The sequence below is a fragment of the Thermobia domestica genome, chromosome 17, assembly GCF_964235325.1.
Source record: "Thermobia domestica chromosome 17, izTheDome1.hap1.1, whole genome shotgun sequence".
NCBI lineage: Eukaryota > Metazoa > Arthropoda > Insecta > Zygentoma > Lepismatidae > Thermobia > Thermobia domestica.
Window position 1 is genome coordinate 11,419,025 of NC_137470.1, and position 21,676 is coordinate 11,440,700.

General features: G+C 34.8%; 1 protein-coding gene across 1 annotated transcript; it reads left to right on the top strand.

The window, feature by feature from the left end:
- Positions 1-9,396: 9,396 nt before the first annotated feature.
- LOC145674662 (protein unc-93 homolog A-like) lies at positions 9,397-20,552 on the top strand. Its single transcript, XM_081744884.1, has 2 exons — positions 9,397-9,649; positions 20,220-20,552. The coding sequence occupies exons 1-2, from the start codon at positions 9,424-9,426 to the stop codon at positions 20,477-20,479; spliced, it is 486 nt and encodes a 161-aa protein (XP_081601010.1). The 5' UTR covers positions 9,397-9,423; the 3' UTR covers positions 20,480-20,552.
- Positions 20,553-21,676: the final 1,124 nt, after the last annotated feature.

A 21,676-nucleotide genomic window follows, 5' to 3' on the forward strand; every position in this document is an offset into this window, starting at 1 on the left:
TCAAAGAGAGAAAGAAAAAATTCTCTCTCACCATACACATGAAGTTTTTTTTGACACTTTTTACGCTTCAGAAGCAAAAATCAACAGATATGCCGGGGCCACAGCTTCTCTAATTATCCTATTGAAATCTTTTATAGTGCGTTCTGTAGGCCAAAGAGAAGGCTTTTAGGTAATGGTACATTTGTTCTAATGTAGCGAACAAGAGGGAAATAATAGAGGGGAAAAGATAAATTTGCCTAATTTTCCACCTAAAATCGGGAATTCATTGTTTTGGCTGGAAACACTGCCATCAGACAGAGGAAAATTTTTGAAAGTAAACCTTGGTACCCCAAGAATATATCCTACAAGTATCATGGCAATATCTAACAAAGTAAGCACAAAGTATCTAGCACAAGGGAGGGTCACGAAGTGGCTCCGCTGAGATCCGAACGAGACTATTGTGTTTGTATTTGATATGTTATAACTAGACAAATCCCGAACTTATAAGTGCCACCGGGCGGTATATCGTGAGTTACATATTTTGTCATGTAAAAGATGAAAAAATTACCTATAACAATAGTTTGAACCGGGTCATTTGTTCGGAAACGCTTGGGTAAATGAAAAACTCGGCAAACACGTATCCCATAATTTTCAAGGTCACACTTTTTGGGATAAAAAAGTTTGCCCCAGTGTCCCCGCAGAATCCAACTCAAAAGTTTCAAATAGCAAAGGGGGTTAAGTAGCATATCTTTTGAAAGCTGTTGTGAAATGAAAGAAAATGGAGCAAGTCTCGACTCTCTACGACAACCCTGTACAAAATGTGAACAAAAGCTTAATTGAAAAATCTATGGCAACCTTGAATCCAAGATGGCCGCTTGAAACCTATGTCGAAAGGGTGGGCATATCAAACTGCTGAAGCTAGGAAAACAAAATTTTGCATGAGTGTTGATCAGTAGGTGACGAAAAGATGCGAAATGTTAAAAGAAACGCGACATTTTGAGTACAAAATGCCCCACTATATATCAAATGCATGTCAACTTTAAACCACTGGTGTTGGGGAAGCGAAATGTGGTATTTACGTTTATGCTCAATAGTACATATCCACGAAATATCAAAGAGTCTCTAATTCAATATGGCTCCCAGCGTGAAAAATGAGTTTGTATATAAATTTGCTATTTCTTGGATTATTGTGACCAAACCAAGAAAAAAAATTGACGCAGCTCGATGTACTGAAATGATTTACAAGTGGTTTGGTACTGCTCGCCAATCTTGTAAATGAACGTCTTTTGTATATTTGGTATTGCTTAATTGTGATCAAACCAACGAATGGCATTTCAATGTAACCATCACGAATACGTTACAATAGAGACCCCAACCTGACTGGTGCAGCAAGTCCTTTATGTATGAACTACGTATGTCAAAATTAGAAAAATACTCGAAAGTATTCAACTTTTGTTTAGCAGTATGAATAGGAAGTCAGGATTGAGTGTTCATCATATATTGGTTACATTCACGTAAATGATATCGAGAGAACAGTGACGAAAGTGCATTAGGAACAAAACTTACATGTGTTGTTACGGAATGAAATAATAGCTGAAGTGAATCGAAATTAAATTGCTCTTTAGTCTTCCTATTGTTTCTAAATACATAATAGAGAAAAATAGAGAATTTAGATTTGTACTGTTATGAATGACATAAGTTTAAGCGGCCATCTAGAATTCAAGATAACCTCCCATTTGTTTGTGTTTACACTTTGACCCGACGCCATTTTGCCCAGGATTATCGTAGAGAGTCGAGATTTGCTCCACCTTCTCTCATTTAACTTAACAACAGCTTTCAAACGATATGCTACTTAACCCCCCTTGCGGTTTGAAACTTTTCAGTTGGACCCCACCTGGGATCCTATATGGGCCCCGGAACAAGACGTTTTAACTTAAATCGCTGTATGTTGAAAATAATGCCACATGTTCTTTCTTTCCTGTTTTCACATTTGTCCCACCGTTTCCGATTTATAGGCGTGATTATGGACTTTTCAATTAGGATTTTGTTTACAATTTGACCCACCGTCATTTTGCACAGGGTTGTCGTAGAGAGCCGAGACTTGCTCCATTTTCTTAGTTTTATAACAGCTTTCAGATGATGTGCTACTTAACCCCCTTTGCCATTTGAAACTTTTGAGTTGGACCCCGTCTAGGACCCTGCGGGGGACCCCGGTGAAACTTTTTACCCCAAAGAGTGTACCCTTGAAAGTGATGGGATACGTGTTCGCCGAGTTTTCCATTTACCCAACCATTTCCAAACAAATGACTCGGTTTTACCTGGCAAAGTATTCTTCTAGGTAATTTTCTGCAGCTTTTACATTACAAAATATGTTGTAACTCACGATATCCCGCCCGATGGCACTTATAACTTCGGAATTCGTCTAGTTATAACATATCAAAGCCAACATAATTGTCTCGTTCGGATCTCAGTAGAGCCACTTCGTGACCCTCTCTTGTCAGAAGTTCACAATTTTCTTACCATTTACAGAACATGGTTTATTATAAACCTGAACTTACTTCCCCTAATTATTCTACCGAAACTTTTTATGGTGCGCTGTAAGGGCGAAGGACGAGGCTTTCAGACAGTGGTACGTTTGTTCGAATGTAACCAACAACGGGGAAATAATAGAGACAAAAATGGATTTTTTCCAAAATTTCCCCCTAAAATTGAAAATTAAATTTTTCTGTAGCTGGCAACACTACTAGCAGACACACACAAACTATCTTACAATAGGCTTTGGTATCCATTTAATATATGCTCAAAAATCGTAACGATATCTAATAAAGTAAGTATGTCATTAAAATATATCTCATTCTACCTAAAAAAAAAAAAAAAAATCACAGTTATCTTTCCACTTAGAGCACAAGGTCTACTGTAAACCTCAACTGTACTTCCCCTAATTATCCTATTGAAACTTTCAATAGTGCATTGTGAAGGGCAAAGACAAGACTTTCAGATACCGGTACGTTTGTTCCGATGTACCGAACAAGAGGGAAATAATAAAGACAAAACATATAATTTTCTCAAAATTTCCGCCTAAAATCGGGAATTAAAACTTTCTGTAGCAGGCAACACTGCTACCAGACAGAAGAAAACTATCTTAAAATAAACAATAGTACACCACTAATATATCCTACAAGTATCATGGCGATATTTAAGGAACAAAGCTTCTAATTACCAAAAATATATTTCAGTAAACAGAAAAGTAGGCAAAAATGAAGGGTTAGAATCTAACAAGTAAACCTTACGTTTGGGTGAATCGAGTTGCTGACTGAGACACATATGAGAAAGTAGTACTAAATGTGGTCAGTATTTCAGTGAAGTTGTAGGTGCGAAGCTCCAGGGGTTTAGGAGATACAGCTACCAGAACATCACATGGAAGTACAGAATAGTCTTCATACAGTTTGAGGTAAAAGCTCTGTAAGATCTCTTGTAACGACAAAAGGTGAATAACAAATATATGGGTACATATTAGGACTAGGGGGAAGTCATATAGTAAGGGTATACCTGACGGCGGCCATCTTGAAATCTGCCATTTTGAATTAAGGTTAAGTTTTTAAAATAGGAATAGGGTCATGTGATATATGATTTAAGGCGCAAATTTAATCAGAAGAACAATGGTGACGTTAATTTTGATTTACGCGCAATTGGTGAAAAGTTACAGGGAAATTAAATATTGTTGCAGCATATGTATTAGTCCTTTACCTCACCTTGTAAATTTTGTGTTAATGATGATAATTAAAAAAAAGCAGGTGGATAAATATTAGGTCTATGGTAAGAGTTGCCTTGATGGCGGCCATGTTCAAATCCGCCATTTTGAATCAGACAAGAGTTTTAAACATGCACTCTTTTCTGAACTACATATTGATTTTACTAATTGAGGACTTTTCTGGAAGAAAGACCCAAGTTCAATTATGACTCAATTCCACTTCGGTCATTTTTCCTTAAATTAGCAACTTGTTTATGCGATAACAGATGCTGGTTAATGATAAAGCAAAAATGGTTATACCGTTGGATTTATGGTAAAATTTGCTATTAATAAGGTGTCAATGATATGCGTTTTGTTTAAAACTTTTGTCTGATTCAAAATGGCGGATTTGAACATGGCCGCCATCAAGGCAACTCTTACCATAGACCTAATATTTATCCACCTGCTTTTTTTTAATTATCATCATTAACACAAAATTTACAAGGTGGGGTAAAGGTCTAATACATATGCTGCAACAATATTTAATTTCCCTGTAACTTTTTACCAATTGCGCGTAAATCAAAATTAACGTCACCAATGTTCTTCTGATTAAATTTGCGCGTTAAATCATGTATCACATGACTCTATTCCTATTTTAAAAACTTAACCTTAATTCAAAATGGCGGATTTCAAGATGGCCGCCGTCAGGTATACCCTTACTATATGACTTCCCCCTAGTCCTAATATGTACCCATATATTTGTTATTCACCTTTTGTCGTTACAAGAGATCTTACAGAGCTTTTACCTCAAACTGTATGAAGACTATTCTGTACTTCCATGTGATGTTCTGGTAGCTGTATCTCCTAAACCCCTGGAGCTTCGCACCTACAACTTCACTGAAATACTGACCACATTTAGTACTACTTTCTCATATGTGTCTCAGTCAGCAACTCGATTCACCCAAACGTAAGGTTTACTTGTAAGTATCCCACTGTAACGATATGTACTCGCGGTTGTTCAGTACGGACAAATGTCCGACTGGCATAAGTTGACTTGCACTCGGACGTATAGGTAGGGATTTATAAACAAAAATTTCGATTTTTTCCCAAATTTAAGGAAATTTTAATTTCGGTAGTTGGGAACACTGCGCGCAGGCCTGTCCAATTGATGTCAACAATTAGCTATCCATCCGACGTATCTACCTGACAAGTCTTAAGGAGGTCTCTCTACAACGTATGAAGCTACAGGGAGAAAAAGTAATAAAGGAAATTCGAAATTCGAAAATTCTCGAATTTTGGCTTTGAGCTGAAATTTGAGAAGAAAATTCGACACACAGAGGAAAAATAAACTAATATGGTAAACTATGGTCCAACCATATTCGGAAAAATAATCCCGATATCTTAATTAGTGTCCACGCAGGGGTGGATTTAAAAAGTGACACACCCGTATGTGCCACTTTGGCCACCTGGGTCCGAAAGGGTTATTGAACATTTGATTACATTTTTTTGACTAGTAACTCGTGTTGTTGTAGTAATTATAGTCTCGACTAATAATAATATCGTTGTTGTAAACAATCACTTTATAAGGAATATTTTCTCTCCTTTTTACATCTTAGTTCCAATACTGTTGCTGAGAAATGCAGGGTGTTTCAAAAATGAATATCGAGGCTTTAAGTCTTCGTAGCACTTATTACATTTTACGTACAATTATAAACAATACATCAAGTAAAAGAACACCTTAAACATTTTTTGCTACAAGTATTCCATTCATCACACGCCACACATCGACTCGATAGGTGAGAAAGACCCATAAAGGCCTATGTGGCACAAAACATTCAAATCACACAGACAGTTGCAATGTAACTACAGATTCAGTCTTTGCAAAATTAAAACACAAAAAGCTTTCTCCCCTCTAGTCTCCATCTTTGCTACTTGCTCTTTCTAACAACAGAGGAAACAATGCATGTGCATGCGTGCGTACAAAACTGTTTTGAGTTGCTCTTTCATTTGCTAATATTTATCATTGTAAGTTAATTGTAATAGATTCTACAAAGTTTCAAACCCCTAATATTAATTTTGAAACACCCTGCATTACTTCAAATTGAGTCATCCTATATTCATGTCTTATATGTACACTCATCACCAAAATTATTGTCGCATGTCTATAAATATGTTATTGTTGGAATATAATTTGATAACAAATTCGCTCGGTATTTCTTACAATGTTAGTATGTGTATAATCGGCAAAGACATGTATGTGGCAAATTTCGTGTCAAAAGAGCAGTAAATAAGAACAATAAAACGAAAATAAAACTTTCTTGTCCATTTAGCAACATTTTGTTTTACTCATTCTAATTTTCATATTTATAATGAAACTTTTCCTATGAAGTTTATCACAAATGTACATTTCCCGATTATACACATAGTATCAGTATTAGAAGTGCCCTGTAAAATCATTATCAAATTATATTCTTACAAGAAGACAGTTATAGATATGCGACAATAATTTTGGACATGAGTGTACATATCATCAGGGCCGGTCAAAGGCAATTTGTCGTCCCGTGCAATGACGTAATTTGCCGCCTCCCTCTTTCTCCAGAAAGAACAAATCTTAAAAAGTCACGATTTTAAGTACGTATGCTACTCCAGCATGAACAACGAAGGGGAGGGAAACTGCACTCGCACTCAGAAAGGCTTAAATAATTACTTCAAATACAATCTCGTTGTGTCTGTTTTTTCTTTATATATTAATCTCTTATATTAGTGAAAGATAAAGCAAACACACCTGAAAGATGGTAACTCTTTTCATAGAATTCAATATCGAGCTTCAACCTCAATATATCAGTTGCCAATTAGAGTGCAACTAGATCTTTTATCTTTATTTCTTGATTTTCCTTCCACGTCTTTTTTTTTTTTTTTTTTAAAGGAAGTTGTTTCCATCTTCAATGATAACGATTTTATTTGTGTACTTTTCATGTCAGATCTGTGATAACCAACTAAATGGAACAGGTGTTCAAGAATTGAGTTCTTGTATTTTACAACAATCAAGCAATTTGTGCTGGGATTTATTTTACCATTTGCTTTAGCACTGTCCATGTGACTTAAATTAATGTGACCTAAACATAATTTATGAATGTAGTATTCAAATAGAAGGCCAGCTTAGTAAATTTAACTACCATGACCATGAACTATGTTTCCAACAAGAAATATGTATTTTAAATAAAGTACTTATGACAGATCCAGCCCTTTTTAAATGCGCGTGTTGCACATATAGTAGAGCCGGCAATGCATATCATATATCTAGTCGACAAATTATTTATATAAATATTAGAAAAATACTAGTAGGCAAATTAGTATTAGTTTAGACAAGTTATTTGAATTTTATACTGTTCGTGATATTTTCGTACTTATTAAAGGCCTACTTTCAGGGAAAAAAACAAATTTTCATTTATTCATTTATTTCTTGGTTGATATTGGAGAAACACTACAGAAACCCGGATTATTAGTAGGTATGCTACTCATATAAATTGTAAAATATGTGTATCGTATTAGTATCTAGCATTTAATTCATGTTGCATTTTACGGTAATTACACCCACATAAAAATACTTCAGACTTAAATTGACGTAAGATACATTACAAATGACTATTTAAAAAAAAACGTAATTTAGAAAAAAGCGAGAGGCAATGTTTTTCTTTAAAAAAATAACGTACATTTCTGAAGAATACGATGTTCTTTTTTTTTCTATTTACAACACTAATGCCACCATAAACTAATGCAACGTAAGCGTGATTTATGAATTAATATGCAAATAGATGGACCGTATTAGAATAGTAAATTTAAGCCAGATTCGAACAAAAGATACTATGCTTATTTTAAACAACATATTTTTCATATGGTTCAATTTTATAGGTCTATAGTTTAGACCGGTTTTTGGACGTCCTACAAAATTTGCCACCCCGTGCAAATGCACATGTTGCAGACATAGTAAAGCGGCCCCCGTCCCTCACTGAGGTTCTTTCTTACTTTACGTTTATACGAAACAAATAAAAATGAAATGACACAGCGTCACTCCATTGTCAAAGCTACCTCATTTTTGTAATATCATAAGTGTACTTTCATAATCAAAACATATTAAAAGTACCGTAAGACGGGGGTTACTTTGCACATCAGGGGTTACTTTACACAAAATATGAAAAGAGTTTCACAGTCCTCTGTCGGCAAAATCATAAACAGAAAAGAGAGGAAGTTTCAACTGGTACCGTAAGATAGAATATCTAACTGTATTTTTGCTATAATGTTGGCGGTTAACATTAGTTCTAATTACCGGGAAGGTTCATTGTTGTAGAGGAATGGAAAGCAGTCACTGTAAGTCCGCCAAAATTTGAAAAATGTCACGTACGAGATTTTCCGTCAAAGTTAAATCAGTTTCGTAGAATACTACTGTGTATAATGGGGCTTTGATGCAATAGTTGAAATTGAAATGTGAAACATTTAAAGTCATAAAAAAGTAAAACTGGGAGAAGGTGGTTTCTGCCTCTACTCGGGGTTACTTTGCACTGGTCCAAAATACCGCTTAGATAGGAAATTATCACTACTGGAACCTCCTGCATTCTAAATTTAGGTAAACTTCCTACTTAGCCGGAATGATTTTTTTTTTTTTTTTTTTGGAAAATGAATTATGAACAGTGGCGGATCCAGAAAAATAGTTTGAGAGAGGCTTCACTCACAGACCTCGTTTTCTTCTTCTTCTTCTTCTTCTTCTTCTTCTTCTTCTTATTTTTTTATAGAAATCACTAGACTCTTTTTGGCGGGAGGCTTGCAGATTATATGCATAGGAATGACTAACATTCAGTGTCGTAGGGAAGGGGGCCCAGTGGGGCCGGCCCCCCAAATAGGTCCGACAATGTACTTTGGTACTTTGATGTTTGTATTTTTTTATGTATTTTTGTTTGTAATTTGTCTATATGTACTTATAACACCACTTGTCCCCTCCCCAAACACACATTTTGGCTACGCTACTGTTAACATTTGATTTAAAAAAAAATAAATGCAATTTGGGTGGGTTTCAACCTTAAAGTCCCAAATCCCGTAAATCTTCCACTAATTGCGGTTGGGATGATATTCTTGGACATAAGGAATAACCAAGGCAAATCAATTCACGAGGATTTTTTTTTTGTCTCTAAGTTCGCATTTTTGTGGGACGTATGCTAAACTATTAGAATGTGGCTCCTGTGCCGGTACCAGAAAATACATAGTTTTCTTTACAAATATCAATAATTCAAACTAAGTACTGATACCGGCACAATAATTCTAATATCAATATTTGCAGACTGCATGCAGTTTTGTGTAGAAAGAAAAATGTATAAATACTGAATGGAAAACATTGCACAGAAACGTTATATTCGTACTTTTTTGTATGTTGTGCAAAGTAACCCCAGCTATGGGGTTACTTTGCACCAAATTTATATTTCGATAACTATGGTTATACTGAATGTTTACTAATGAACTTGCACGAATGTTTTCCTTATATATTTAGCTATTATGTGTTTAAACTACAGTGTTCTAAATCATTACGTTTGTAAGTTACGTACGATTTTCTTTAAAATTGCTTAAATCTTGTGCAAAGTAACCCCGTTTTACGGTAAATATTTGTTTCTTTGTTTCAGGCTTATGTATCATGTGCATGGGATGCTGCAAGAAGCAATTACATAATGATATGTTATTTTGTAGTCTCCACCGTAGCAACAGTAATATTTGCGTTCTTAATGCGTCTGACAGGAAAAGCGTCACTGGTCATATTTTGCGCTGTAGTACAAGGAACATTGACTGTTATGATGATTTTGTGGCAGTCAACAACCGCTGAGCATCAAAGTACACTTTTTGCTTTAGCAGGAGTTTGGGGTGGCGTTCTTGCACTGTGGAAAGTTTTAACGTGTGGTAAGTTGTTAATTTTAAGAGATCTTGCAGATCAAACCACATACGTGAAGTAAAAGTACATAAATTTTACACGAGCATAATAAAAAAAAGTTTCTCCCAGGTTAATTTTACAATAGATAACCTAAATGAAATGCACTAAACTCACAACGTAGCAAACAGCTTTCTAACTAACTAACTAACTAACTAACTCTATGGCCTATGGAACCCGGAGGTTCAATGCCGCGCTAACAAAAGCTCTCCACTGACTTCTATCCTTAGCTAATTGCATCCAGTTTCTACTTTGTATTCCTATCTCTGCGAAAACCATCTTAATATTGTCCTCCCATCTGCGACTAGGTCTTCCTAATGGTCGTTTTCCGATGGGTCTTCCAGTCAAGACTTTGAAAGCGTTTCTACTTTCTTCCATTCTAGCTACATGATCTGCCCACCTGAGCCTCCTAGACTTGACGACCCTAACAATGTTAGGTAAACCGTATAAATTATGTAGTTCCTCGTTATGAAGTTTCCGTCATTCCCCATTCTCGTTCCTCTTGGGTTCAAGCCAAGATCGAAACGTCACGGATAAATGTGTTTTTATATTAGATAAGTGCAGTCTTGTTCAGCAGTGTGTTTATTTTTTTCTGATTTTCTTTGCAAGACGTATGACTATGATTGTGTGTCAGTAGTAAATCCATGTGGTGATGTTTACAAACAAGAGCACACGGTATTGTTTGTGTATATAAGCGCGGGGTACATTACCATATCAAGCATTTTTCTTCTCAGTCAGTGATGTTTTTTTATTAATAATATAATTGCCTTTAGCATCTATTATATCATCTTTCATTAACACATAAAACAAAAGTGAACAATAGATGCATAAAGCAGAAGTGTTACACAAAGGATATATGAACAACAAAAAATATGAAATATATTAGATATGAATACTACTGTCTCGGTTGCAAAGTATGAAGGGAATTCTTAATGATATAACATTTTATAATTCACACGCTAATATGCAAACCTAACACGTTAAATGTAATTTCTCAATATAATAGTGTCTTTAATTGTTACATCTCAATATCTCAACACACACACACACACAAAGAATCTATTTACTATATACATACACAAAACTAACACTGTTCAAAATTGAATTTCTTTCTTGAAAAGCAATAGGTGATTCTGAAAGGTTTCTTTATGATGAATTTGAAAATGGCATTCGTTTTTCCATATCACGTATTATTATTATTTAAAAAAAAAGAAAACGAAAAATGTAATTAAAATGTTCAGTTTTTAGGAACTAGCTTGGATTTTTTTTTTAAATTCTGTTATAATAATGCTAGTCAAAATTATTCATACACTTCAATGTATTGAACACAAGCGTTCATTAATATAAAACAAACTACTCCCTACCCTGGCACATGATAGAAGAAAAGTTCAGAATTTTTTATGGAATAGAAGGGAAAAGTGACTGTCGAACCAGGGGCGGATATACCCTCCGGGATACCAGTAGAATCCCGATAGAGCCATCGCCAATAATGAATTATTAAGGCCCAATAGTGGAATCATACTGTACTTAATTTCCATGCTCCATTTGGCATGATAACTTCCAACAGAATTAATAATTGACCATTGACCACTACATTTCTTTCTGAATGCCAAGGGTTCTTGAAATGTATTCTAGTGTTCAACAATCTTGAAGTATTTCATGAATATTGTAGTTTCAGGATATACGAAAAGAAAAAGTAATTGAGAAAAATGTACTTCATCAAGCAACGTTTATGTGCTACACGAAAATATTTCACAAACCTAAATAGTCAGTCACGTCTGAAAGTGATCGTTATATATATATATATATATATATATATATATATATATATATATATATATATAAGTGTAACACTTCTTAAGACTTAAAATTACGTTTTGTGTTACATGAGATCAGGTGTGCAGCAATATGAGGTAGGTGGGATATGTCCCTGCCTTCCTCCGAAATTCCTGTAACGATTTAAACAACTGGTAGAAAGAAAAAGGGAAGAACGTAAGAAAGAGAAAAGACAACTCTAGAAAGACAATTAGAGAATAACGATTATGTTAGATGTAACTATTCTTCGATATTTTAGAATTCCGCAATTAGACTCATCCGACAGAAGGCAATGACAAACCACTGTCGGAGTTCACCCTGCCTAGGAACCGCAAGATCAAAAACAAGTACACCGGCCGAACACTCATCATCATCATAATCGCTTTAAAATCAATTGAATAGATAAAAAAAATATATGGGACAATAACTAACCATTTTTGCAGTAGTTCAGGAGCGACTGAAACTAAATTTTTTACCCGAGCAGGACATTTTGGCGCCCATCAGAAAAATATTTAGTCACTGATTGTTACTTTCACAACATTTGTATACTAGAGAATTTTGCAGTACAATTGTCTGAAACATTGGAGCCGTGTTGGGATTTCGTTCAATCCAAAAAATGTATGGCCGAATGTTGAGGAAAAATTTTGATATAAAAAGCGTGTGGCTGCATATATTTAGTACTGCCTTCCCTGCCCTCATAGCAATTGAAATGTTTATATTTTTTAGTACAGTTTCGTGAAACAATGCTGACGTTGCTTATTCCTAATTGAGACGGTAGCAATTGATATTGGAAAACGTTTATATGCATCTTACTTAACAAATCTTGTTGTTATGAGAATATTTTAAGCATAGGCGGTGCCACAGTGGGTGCGGCTGCACCCACATTAACTTCGATCTTCAGATTTCCTACAATAATTCTTTCTATTTTGTATACTGTTTCCTATGTTTGGCCTTATTTGCGTGACTTCTTAAATCTCTCATAAGTTATTTGTTATCATACAGCGCCATGTTAATTTGCCCATAAAATGTTTAAATAAAAACAAAGGAACTTTACTTGGGTGGATAAAAAAAACACATCTTCAACCAAAGCTCTTGCCATTGCGAAAAAAGTACCCTTGTACACTTAAAAATTCTGATATTTCTTTGATAAAAAGCCCAAAACTCACATATACGTGTATCCATGTATGAAGCTTCTTTAAATATGTACATAAAACTTTTTATTGCGTACTATGTTAATATTTTTACTATGTCTTATCCCTTCCAAGCCTTTACCCACAATACCAAAATCGTGGCACTCCCTATGATTTCAAGTTTTGTTGCAATGCAAGATCGTATTTCTCATTTTGTGATGCAGCTGCAGAGATAGCTGTAGTGATTCGGAACCATCAAGAACTGACAGGAAACAAAGTTTCATTCAAAATAAAATTATATCGTAAAACCTGTCCTAATTGCTGGTTTTGTTAGTTATCAAGAAATATAATTTGTACACAAATGCCTTTCCTGGGCTCTTTCTTGTTTACAAAGTTATACTTGCTTTGCCTGTTACTCAGGCTTCTTGTGAAAGAAGCTTCTCCAGGTTGAAATTGATAAAAAGTAGATTAAGAAGAATACTTTGTCCCAAGAACACTTGGAAACGTTTATGTTTATGGCAATTGAAAGGGCATTTTAGTAAACCTTCAAAATGATAACATTATAGATCATTTTGCAACATAAAGCAATCTTTTCCAAACGATGTTACTTTTGTAGGAACATCTCTGTTACGCTGTTGTGTTTGTGTTCTACGTTATTATCTTCTTGCATTCTGTTATGTTTGTAATCTACATTTACCTTGTCTTCAAAATTGTTTTATTGCTTTCAAATTGAAAAATTGTAATAAAGAAACGTTGGAAGCTGAAAATTGTGTTGCAGCTTGAAAGTCGTTCATAAATAATAAAGTATTAATATTCTTATGAATGAGTTATGGGGAATCGGAGACCCCCTATACTACATCCTCTCGGGCCCCGGTTGTAGTACCTATCCGACCCTGTGTCGAAGGGGTACTTACCTACCTACATTCGGCAACACTAGACGGCTCTGAAACAATTGAGCATCAAACTATGGTATAGCAGAAACACAACATTGAAAATTGTGTTTTTGTTACACATTAACATGTGGATATTTCATCGTGAGGTATCTAACATTTGCAAACGTTTCGTGTTGTGAAAATACAGTGCTAGATTTCTGATAACGTCTAGGAAGTGTAAGAACGATAGTGACAACTTTTGTTATGTGTATCGCCGGACAACTCCAAAACCGAAACTCACGAGGATGACACCTATTACTTGAAAGTGTATGAATTGTGTTTTTCATCGAAAGTTGATATAGGCAAACTTTGGGCACTGGAATTTTGCTATAAATCCTGTGGAGTGAAACTAAAAGACTTATGTAGTTCTCACAAATGTATGTCATTCATTAAACCAATGTCATGGTTTGAATCACGTGATCACTTACACAACTGATACTTTTGTCTCTCAAGTGTAAAGGAAATAACGTTCAAGGGTAAAAAATCAGTTCAGTACCCAGATCTACAATCAGATAGTAGATTCATTCCAAATGATGAAGGTTTTCCTGAACCAGTGCCGCCAGAAGCATGTACAGGATTTCAGTGATGTTGATGACAGTGAATGTGGTATGAGTAGAGAAAGTGGGGATTCTACATAAAGGGAATCTGCCAGAGAACCACGTTTGATTACTCAAGAAGAACTGAAAGGACTTGCTAGAGACTTGAACTTACCCATACAACAAATTGAGCTCTTAGCTTCATGTCTTCAAGGTTGGAATCTTCTTCAAAAAGAAACTAAAGTGACATTCTACCGTGATAGAAAACATGACATTTTAAAATTTTACAGTAGTGATGATTGCATACATTGCACATATGTTGTACGACTGATGCAGGCATTCCAAATATAATATAAAGACGATGAGTGGTGGTTACTCTTGGACTCGTCAAACCAAGTATGAAGTGTGTCATCTTCCACCACGTTAATACTTACCCTTTCATTCCAGTTGGATAATCATTAAACCTGAAGGAAATTTATCATAATTTGAAACTCGGCTGCTAAAAGTGAGGTATAATGGAGACAAGTGGAACATACATGGAGACTTGGTGATTGTTTGGTGTTAGGGTTACAGTTAGGTTACACAAAGTACTGCTGTTTTCTTTGAGACAATAGAGCGAGGGAAATGTACTAAACATAAAGGAAATGATCTACTCATTCACCCCTCGCTTCCGGAATTATGAATGTGAAAGAAGAACCTCTTTTCGATCCCAAGAAATTTTTTCTGCATCCTCTCCACATTAAACTGGGCTTTATGAAGCTATTTGTAAAAGGGTTGGAAGCAGAAGAATAAGGATTTAAGTATATCCAGAAAAATTTCCGAAATATCTCAGATGTTAAACTAAAAGAAGATGAATTCATTGGCGCCACGTATGTCTATTGATGAAAGATGACGTATTCCATGAAAAACTGACGGAAGTGGAGAGGAAGACTTCGATTTATCTTTAAAAATAATTCAAAAACTTTCTGGAAAATAACAAAAGTGCGACTAAGTGCAACTAATTGAGGAGTTGTTGACAGACAAACCTGCAAGTTAGGCGATGCAATATGTCCCTCATAGTTCATTTCCTGCATAGCCACTTTTTTTTTTTTTTTTTTTTCAGAAACCTAAGGGTTATGGAAGATGAGAATGTTGAGAGGTTTCGCCAATCACTTGAGATCCTGGAGCAGCGATACGAAGGAAAAATTGGCGTGTCAATCCTCGCAGATCACTATTAGAACTTGGCACGTGATACGCTCCCCACACCTCACAACAAGAAAGCTTCTTATGTGTTTCTTTTATTTTGTGCTGCTTAACATGCACCAATTTTTGTCATTCGAGTCTCACTTTTGTTTGGTTGGTAATGTATAAATGCACTGATTTCAGCTGCATCTTTATAAGTATACAGATTGTTTCATGTATATTAATTTTTACTGGTTTTCATTGTTTGTCAATCTATTCTTCATGCGAAACTACATGCAATACTAAGTCATAAATATTGGTTTATCCTTCTGATATCCAAATGTTCCATGTACGTGTTTTTTTAAACCTAGTTTGCATTGTACATTAAAATAAAATAAAAATATTAAGACATAAATTTCCAAACTATGAGGTTTTATTCAAAATTTCCTTTCAACATTTCTGAAAAACAAGACTTGATACAGCATACCTGATTTCAGGTTCGTAATTAGGAGGTTAAAAACTATAAGAAACACATATTCTGATCAGGAAATACAAAAATTGTTGTAGGATGGTGTTATAATTGAACATCAGTACCAATAAGGAAAACTATTTACAATTTATTTGCATGAAAAATCTCGAATATCTTTCAACTTCTATCAGGTTAATATCGTAACTCGATCTCCACATGTCCTAAGGATTGTTGATTTCTGTTTCTCGTGTGGTGGTTGGGATGTGGAATCCTCTTCAATTAATTTTTCATTTCGACTTTTTGATATCGCAGTACCAGACAGGCTTCTTTTTCTTTATCTTCTTTCAATCGTAGTTCTTCTTTAGTCCGTGATAAAGTTGGTTATTCTCTACATTATCATCTAGAGCAGTGGTTCTCAACGTGAGCGTTAATAAACCTGTTGGTGCGTTCTCTTCTCCAAAGGTGGCGCTGGAACAAAAAAGAGGGATGGACTATTTAGATGGTTTGAGATTTTATAACCTGTTACTTTGTTTTCTTGTTACTGGACGAAAGCCGTTATGCATTTAACAAATTATCAAAAGTTTAGACTCTTTTATAAATAATAATAATAATAATAATAACCTGATTATGATTTGCATTTAGATTACTACTGAAATGTAAAAAAGTATCTAGTAGTGATATGGACATATGCAGCAACTACTTCATATGAAACTAAAGATGTAGAGGAAAATTATAAAAAAGTGGAAGAAATCATAGACAGGGAGAAGAAAGGTGCATATGTAATTGTAATGGGAGATTTCAATGCAATTATAGAAAAAAAAAACAGGAAGGCAGTGTCGTAGGTAAATATTATTTAGACGAAAAAATGCAAGGAAAGAAGGACTGGTCAATTTATGAAGACAGAATTCACTAGTAACTTAATTGAGAACACATGGTTCAATCAGGACAAGAGAAGAAGATATACACGGAAATCCCCAATAGACGGTTGAAGATATCAGATAGATTATGTTCAGGACAGTTATCGAAATAGCTTGATGAACGCAAAGACCCTTCCCGGGGCTATTTTCTATGATCATAAACGTTGTGCTCAGTCAACTGAAAAATGTAGGCAGAAGAAAAGTAGACAACAAGATGTTCAATACTAAAAAGAGGAAGTAAGAAATCATTTCTTTAAAATATTCGAAGAACAATACTCAAACAAGGAAAGTATAGGTACAGGTAGTAACAGACGGTGGGAGCATATTAAAGTATGCATACAGTAGGCTGCAGGAGAAGTAGTAGGTTACCGTGAACACAAAACGGCTAAGGAACCATGAGTTACAAGAAAGATGTTACAGAAAATAAGGAAAAGGAAGACTTGGAAACAGGTTGATAAAGAGGGCAGAAAGTTGTACAGGAAGTTAAACATGAACTTGCGAAGGGAAACAAGCAGAGCAAGGGAAGAGTTTTACAAAAGAAACTGCGAGGACATAGAAGAATTAGAAAGACTTGGGAAATATAAGGAAGGCTACAGTACAAGGAAATGAAATCTATGGAACTTCAAACGATGCAAGGGGATATTACGATGGCAGTAGAAAATAAGAATGAGAAGGTAGTCAGCGAGAGAAGTAAAGTCTTTGGATGATGGAGAGAATTTGTTGAGAACTTATATGAGAGTAAGGATAGATTGTGTGGCCTAGATGTTGAAGTAAGAAATGAAGTACGCGAGGGTAATAAATGATTTAGTATTATTCGGAATGAGTTTGTAAAAGCTATATCTGAGATTAGGAATGGAAAGACAACAGGGATAGATAGTATACCAATGAAATTCGTTAAGAATATGGGAGACAAGGGCGAAGAAGAATTGTTCCTACTTGCAATGAAATATACGAAACAGGAGAGTGTCCAAAAGACTTCCTCAAGACGTTCATAATACCCATGGTTAAGAAATCGAACCCGGAGAGATAAGAGGATTATAGAACTACTAGTATTAGTCTCATATCGCATTCATCAAAAATTTTGCTTCGAATTCTGAACAGAAGGTTATATCGAAAGACATGAAAAGAAGGACATCATGGTGCTACTCAGTTTTAGGTGTGGTTCTACGCCCATTACCTCTATGTAAAATATGATCTCTTTCCCTTCAGCCATTTCAAAGGTACAAAAGTCTTCCAAACTTTTGCCATATACTATATATTATAAATGCAATCAAAAGTTTAGATCCCTTGGGGGTCGGTTAAATGTTCTTCAACTGAGCCAATTTTTTCATGGATTAATTTGGTCCGACATGGAACCAATTTAGGGGTTGGGAGCAAAGAAATTCGGAAATCGAAAATTAAGGACCACCCTAATATACAGGGTGTTAATGAACTATACTCACAAACTGAAAGAGGTGATTTCTTACATCATCATAATACACAATCCAAGAATGCATATTTCATCAATGTTCAATGGGTGTACAGAGCCTTCCCTGCAGGATGTAATTTTCAGACATGCCTTCAACCCAATTTTCAGATGTGCTCTAACTTTATGCTTGGTCCAAAGTAGGCAAACGACAAGCTTTGATAGCAGTAAACACGGAATCCTTTGGCGGGATGTCGGAAGTGTTAAGGACCGTCAGCAGCACGGTCTCTCGTATTCGGGAAAAGACGTGCTGCTACGTTTTTTTTTTCACGCTTATAAGAGCAAAAACTGTAAAATATGCCGTGACGAATTACATCGCAGCACACGTTATTCCGAACACAAAAGAACGTAGAGCTGCCGGTTCCTAAAACTTCTGACTTCTCTCCGAAACCTTTGATGCCCATTATTGTCAAGCCTTACATCTTCCCTATTTTGATCCACCTTGTAATAAGGACATATCTGAAAACGCTGTTGACAGCATATCTGAGAATAGCACCCTGTACACCCATTGAACATTGATGAAATATGCATTTTTGGATTGCGTATGCGTGAGTTCCCTTACGCTGATAAGGATGACCATTCACAGTTTCTCGAATTCGAAATAGGGAATGTTGAAATTTGGCTTTTTCGCGATTTTCGACAGCCCTAGCTCTCAAACTATGCACTTTTCGCCATAGTTCCATATGAACTTTTTCTCTTATTTTGATGTAAGGATCCACCTCTTACAGTTTGTCGGTATAGTTCATTAACACCCTGTATATATAGGAAGCTTGTAATAGAGAATGATGTTATTTGATAAGGTTATGCCGAGAAAGATGTGATGCAGAAGACAATGGTTATTTTTAAGGGCTACCTTATGCACCCTCTTGCATTGTTTGTTTAATATATGATTAAACATGTTTTGAGAATATAAACCGTGGCAACTTTTAAGTACTGTGTACCTTAGTATGGTGGCAATAATAAACTGGAAATTTCAATGAAATTTTGTTGTGAAATTACTCGATGTTACACCGAAGTAAATTTGTTTTATATTCGTTTCAGCTGCAATGTCAAACGGTTTTCTTGCAACCGAGTCAATCAATTTCCCATTTCTGTGCAGGTATTTAAATGACAAATTCATATTTATAAAACTTCGTGCTAGTAATACTGCTAACAACATAAACGTATCAGTCATTTTTCCCGAAAGAACAAGTAGAATAACATATAAACTTTATTAAGAAACTTGAAAAAATATAGTTGTTCTTCTTACAGAATATTAGAATTACTATAGAGCTTATTACAGCCATTAGAAAAATATGGGTTCCGATCTGCTTAAAAATACACTAGAAGGCGTGCAGTTCGGAGCTATATTTACCTAAAGAAAAAATGAAAAAGAAAAAGAAAATCCTTCTTTACATAAAATGTCCTGTCTTGAAAGATTAGACATAACGAGAATTCCCGTTTTGCCTAAAGATAAGTTCATTGAAAATATTTCTACAAAGTGCTGAAGGACCTTTAGACAAAACGGACGTGAATCCTTTGTTAAGTACTAACGCAAAGATTTGCGTAAGCTAGAGGTGTGAAAGTCGATAGATAAACACTTCATTAAATATAACCGAAAACGAGTTTCAGTGTTTCGAGAAAGGGAAATTTCTACAATATTCAAGTTTCCAAATGTTTATTCGGAAAGTATGGATGTAAGTATTTGCTTAATTTGGAGGTGTAAAATTCGATATCAAAACTCTTCATTGAAAATTAGCAGTCATGTTGCAACAAAGTTGTTTTTTTTTTAATTTTGCTTCAAAGGAGGAAACCTTGCAATTTTTTTAATTTAAAAAAATGTTTGTACTTCTTTTCATAGTCTAAATCCTAAATTTGATTCTGAACACATCAGGAAACAAAACACTACACTCCATTGTTTCACATCCCTACTGAGTTTATCAAGGCCTACCTCCATTTCAAATGTATTGAAGTACATACCTTTGGTTCTCGAGATACAGGCTATGAAAGTTTGGGTTTACATTTAACAACTCTGTTTTTTTTATGGGGCACTTATAAAAAAGCATTACCAACAAATGAACGATTTTTTCTATATGAATATTTACTAGTATACTAATATTTATTTCTCTTATTTTCAGTTCTTTACGCGACGCATTTTCCATCGAACAAAGAAGCAGCTTACAGCAACATGTGCTTGTGGGAGTCAATTGGATTTATAACAATGTACACCTCCAATTCATACTTGGAACCTTGCATATATACAAAGTTATATATGCTTGTAGCAATGCTAGCACTAGCTGTGTTTTGGTATGCAGCCATTGAAGTGATGGAAATAAAGTTGCAAGAAGACAGAAGTGAAAGGAACTCTAGCCAGAAAGTAGTGATCACCGAAAATTGACAACAAACTTCGGTACAGTTAATTGCATTAATGTGTAAGTCATGAAAGTAAATTATTAAAGGCCATGCCATTCGAATACATTACAGCATATCTCTCTCTCAAAAAAATCAATTGATCTGAACATGTCATGTTATGTAATTAAACTATATTAATGGCTTACTTTATTAATGCAACTAGTTGTACAGTGTACTCTTCACCATGGAACGTTCTTTAGAGTAACTTCGAGAAATTATGCAATTTAATTCTGAGAATTAGTTTAGTATAAAAGTACACAGAGTTTCAAAAACGAATAAAAGTATCCTCTTTAATCAATATATAACTAAAAAACTGGTAATAAATTAAAGTTAAAATAGGAAAAAATACTTAAATTGCAACGGCTAATTAAGTAGTAATACAGTTTAAATTAATACACAAATAAATCGAACACACGTAAACCTTAATTAGAATTTATTGTATTCGCAATGTTTTTATACCCATTATTTACGAAATCCACAATGCGTCTACGATTTGGTACAACAAGAAACTTAAAATAACTTTTACGTAATTGCAAAAGATTGAAGATGGATTTCGCACCTTTCCTAACAATTCTTGAGCAAATATGACTTTTTCTAATTCAAACCTAATAAAGTATCACAAAGTTCAAATTCTATTTCTCAAAGAAACAGTTACATTTTGAGAAAAAAAATCATAACTTTAATTATTGTGTATAGCAACATCTATATTTTCCGGGAAAGTACTGGTGCTGTGACAATGTGAGTTCTAAGTCTTAGGTAAAAACGCACAGTTTGTTCAAAATTTCAAGTTGGAAAAATTGAGTTGAATGAGTTAGAATTAATCAATTGTGTAAGTAAAGGTGCTACTGAAGACATAACAACAATAAACTGTGATATTTTTTCAAAAGGGTTTTGGATCTGGTAACCCCATACCAATGTTAGGAAGAAACTCTCTTTCCTCTAGTGCTGGTAAATATGTGTTAGCATATATAGGGTCTATACTTAGAATTAAATTATTAACTTGTAAACGTTGACACGTCTCTATGGAAATTTCAATGTTAGACAAATGGAGAAACTCTGTGGTCATTATTTCTCAAGGACATGATTGATCTTCGACGTATTTACTAATAAACCTTGTGATTTGGATTTACTTTCAGTGTACAAAATTTACAGTTTAACAAATGCTTAATTTTTGAGATATAAA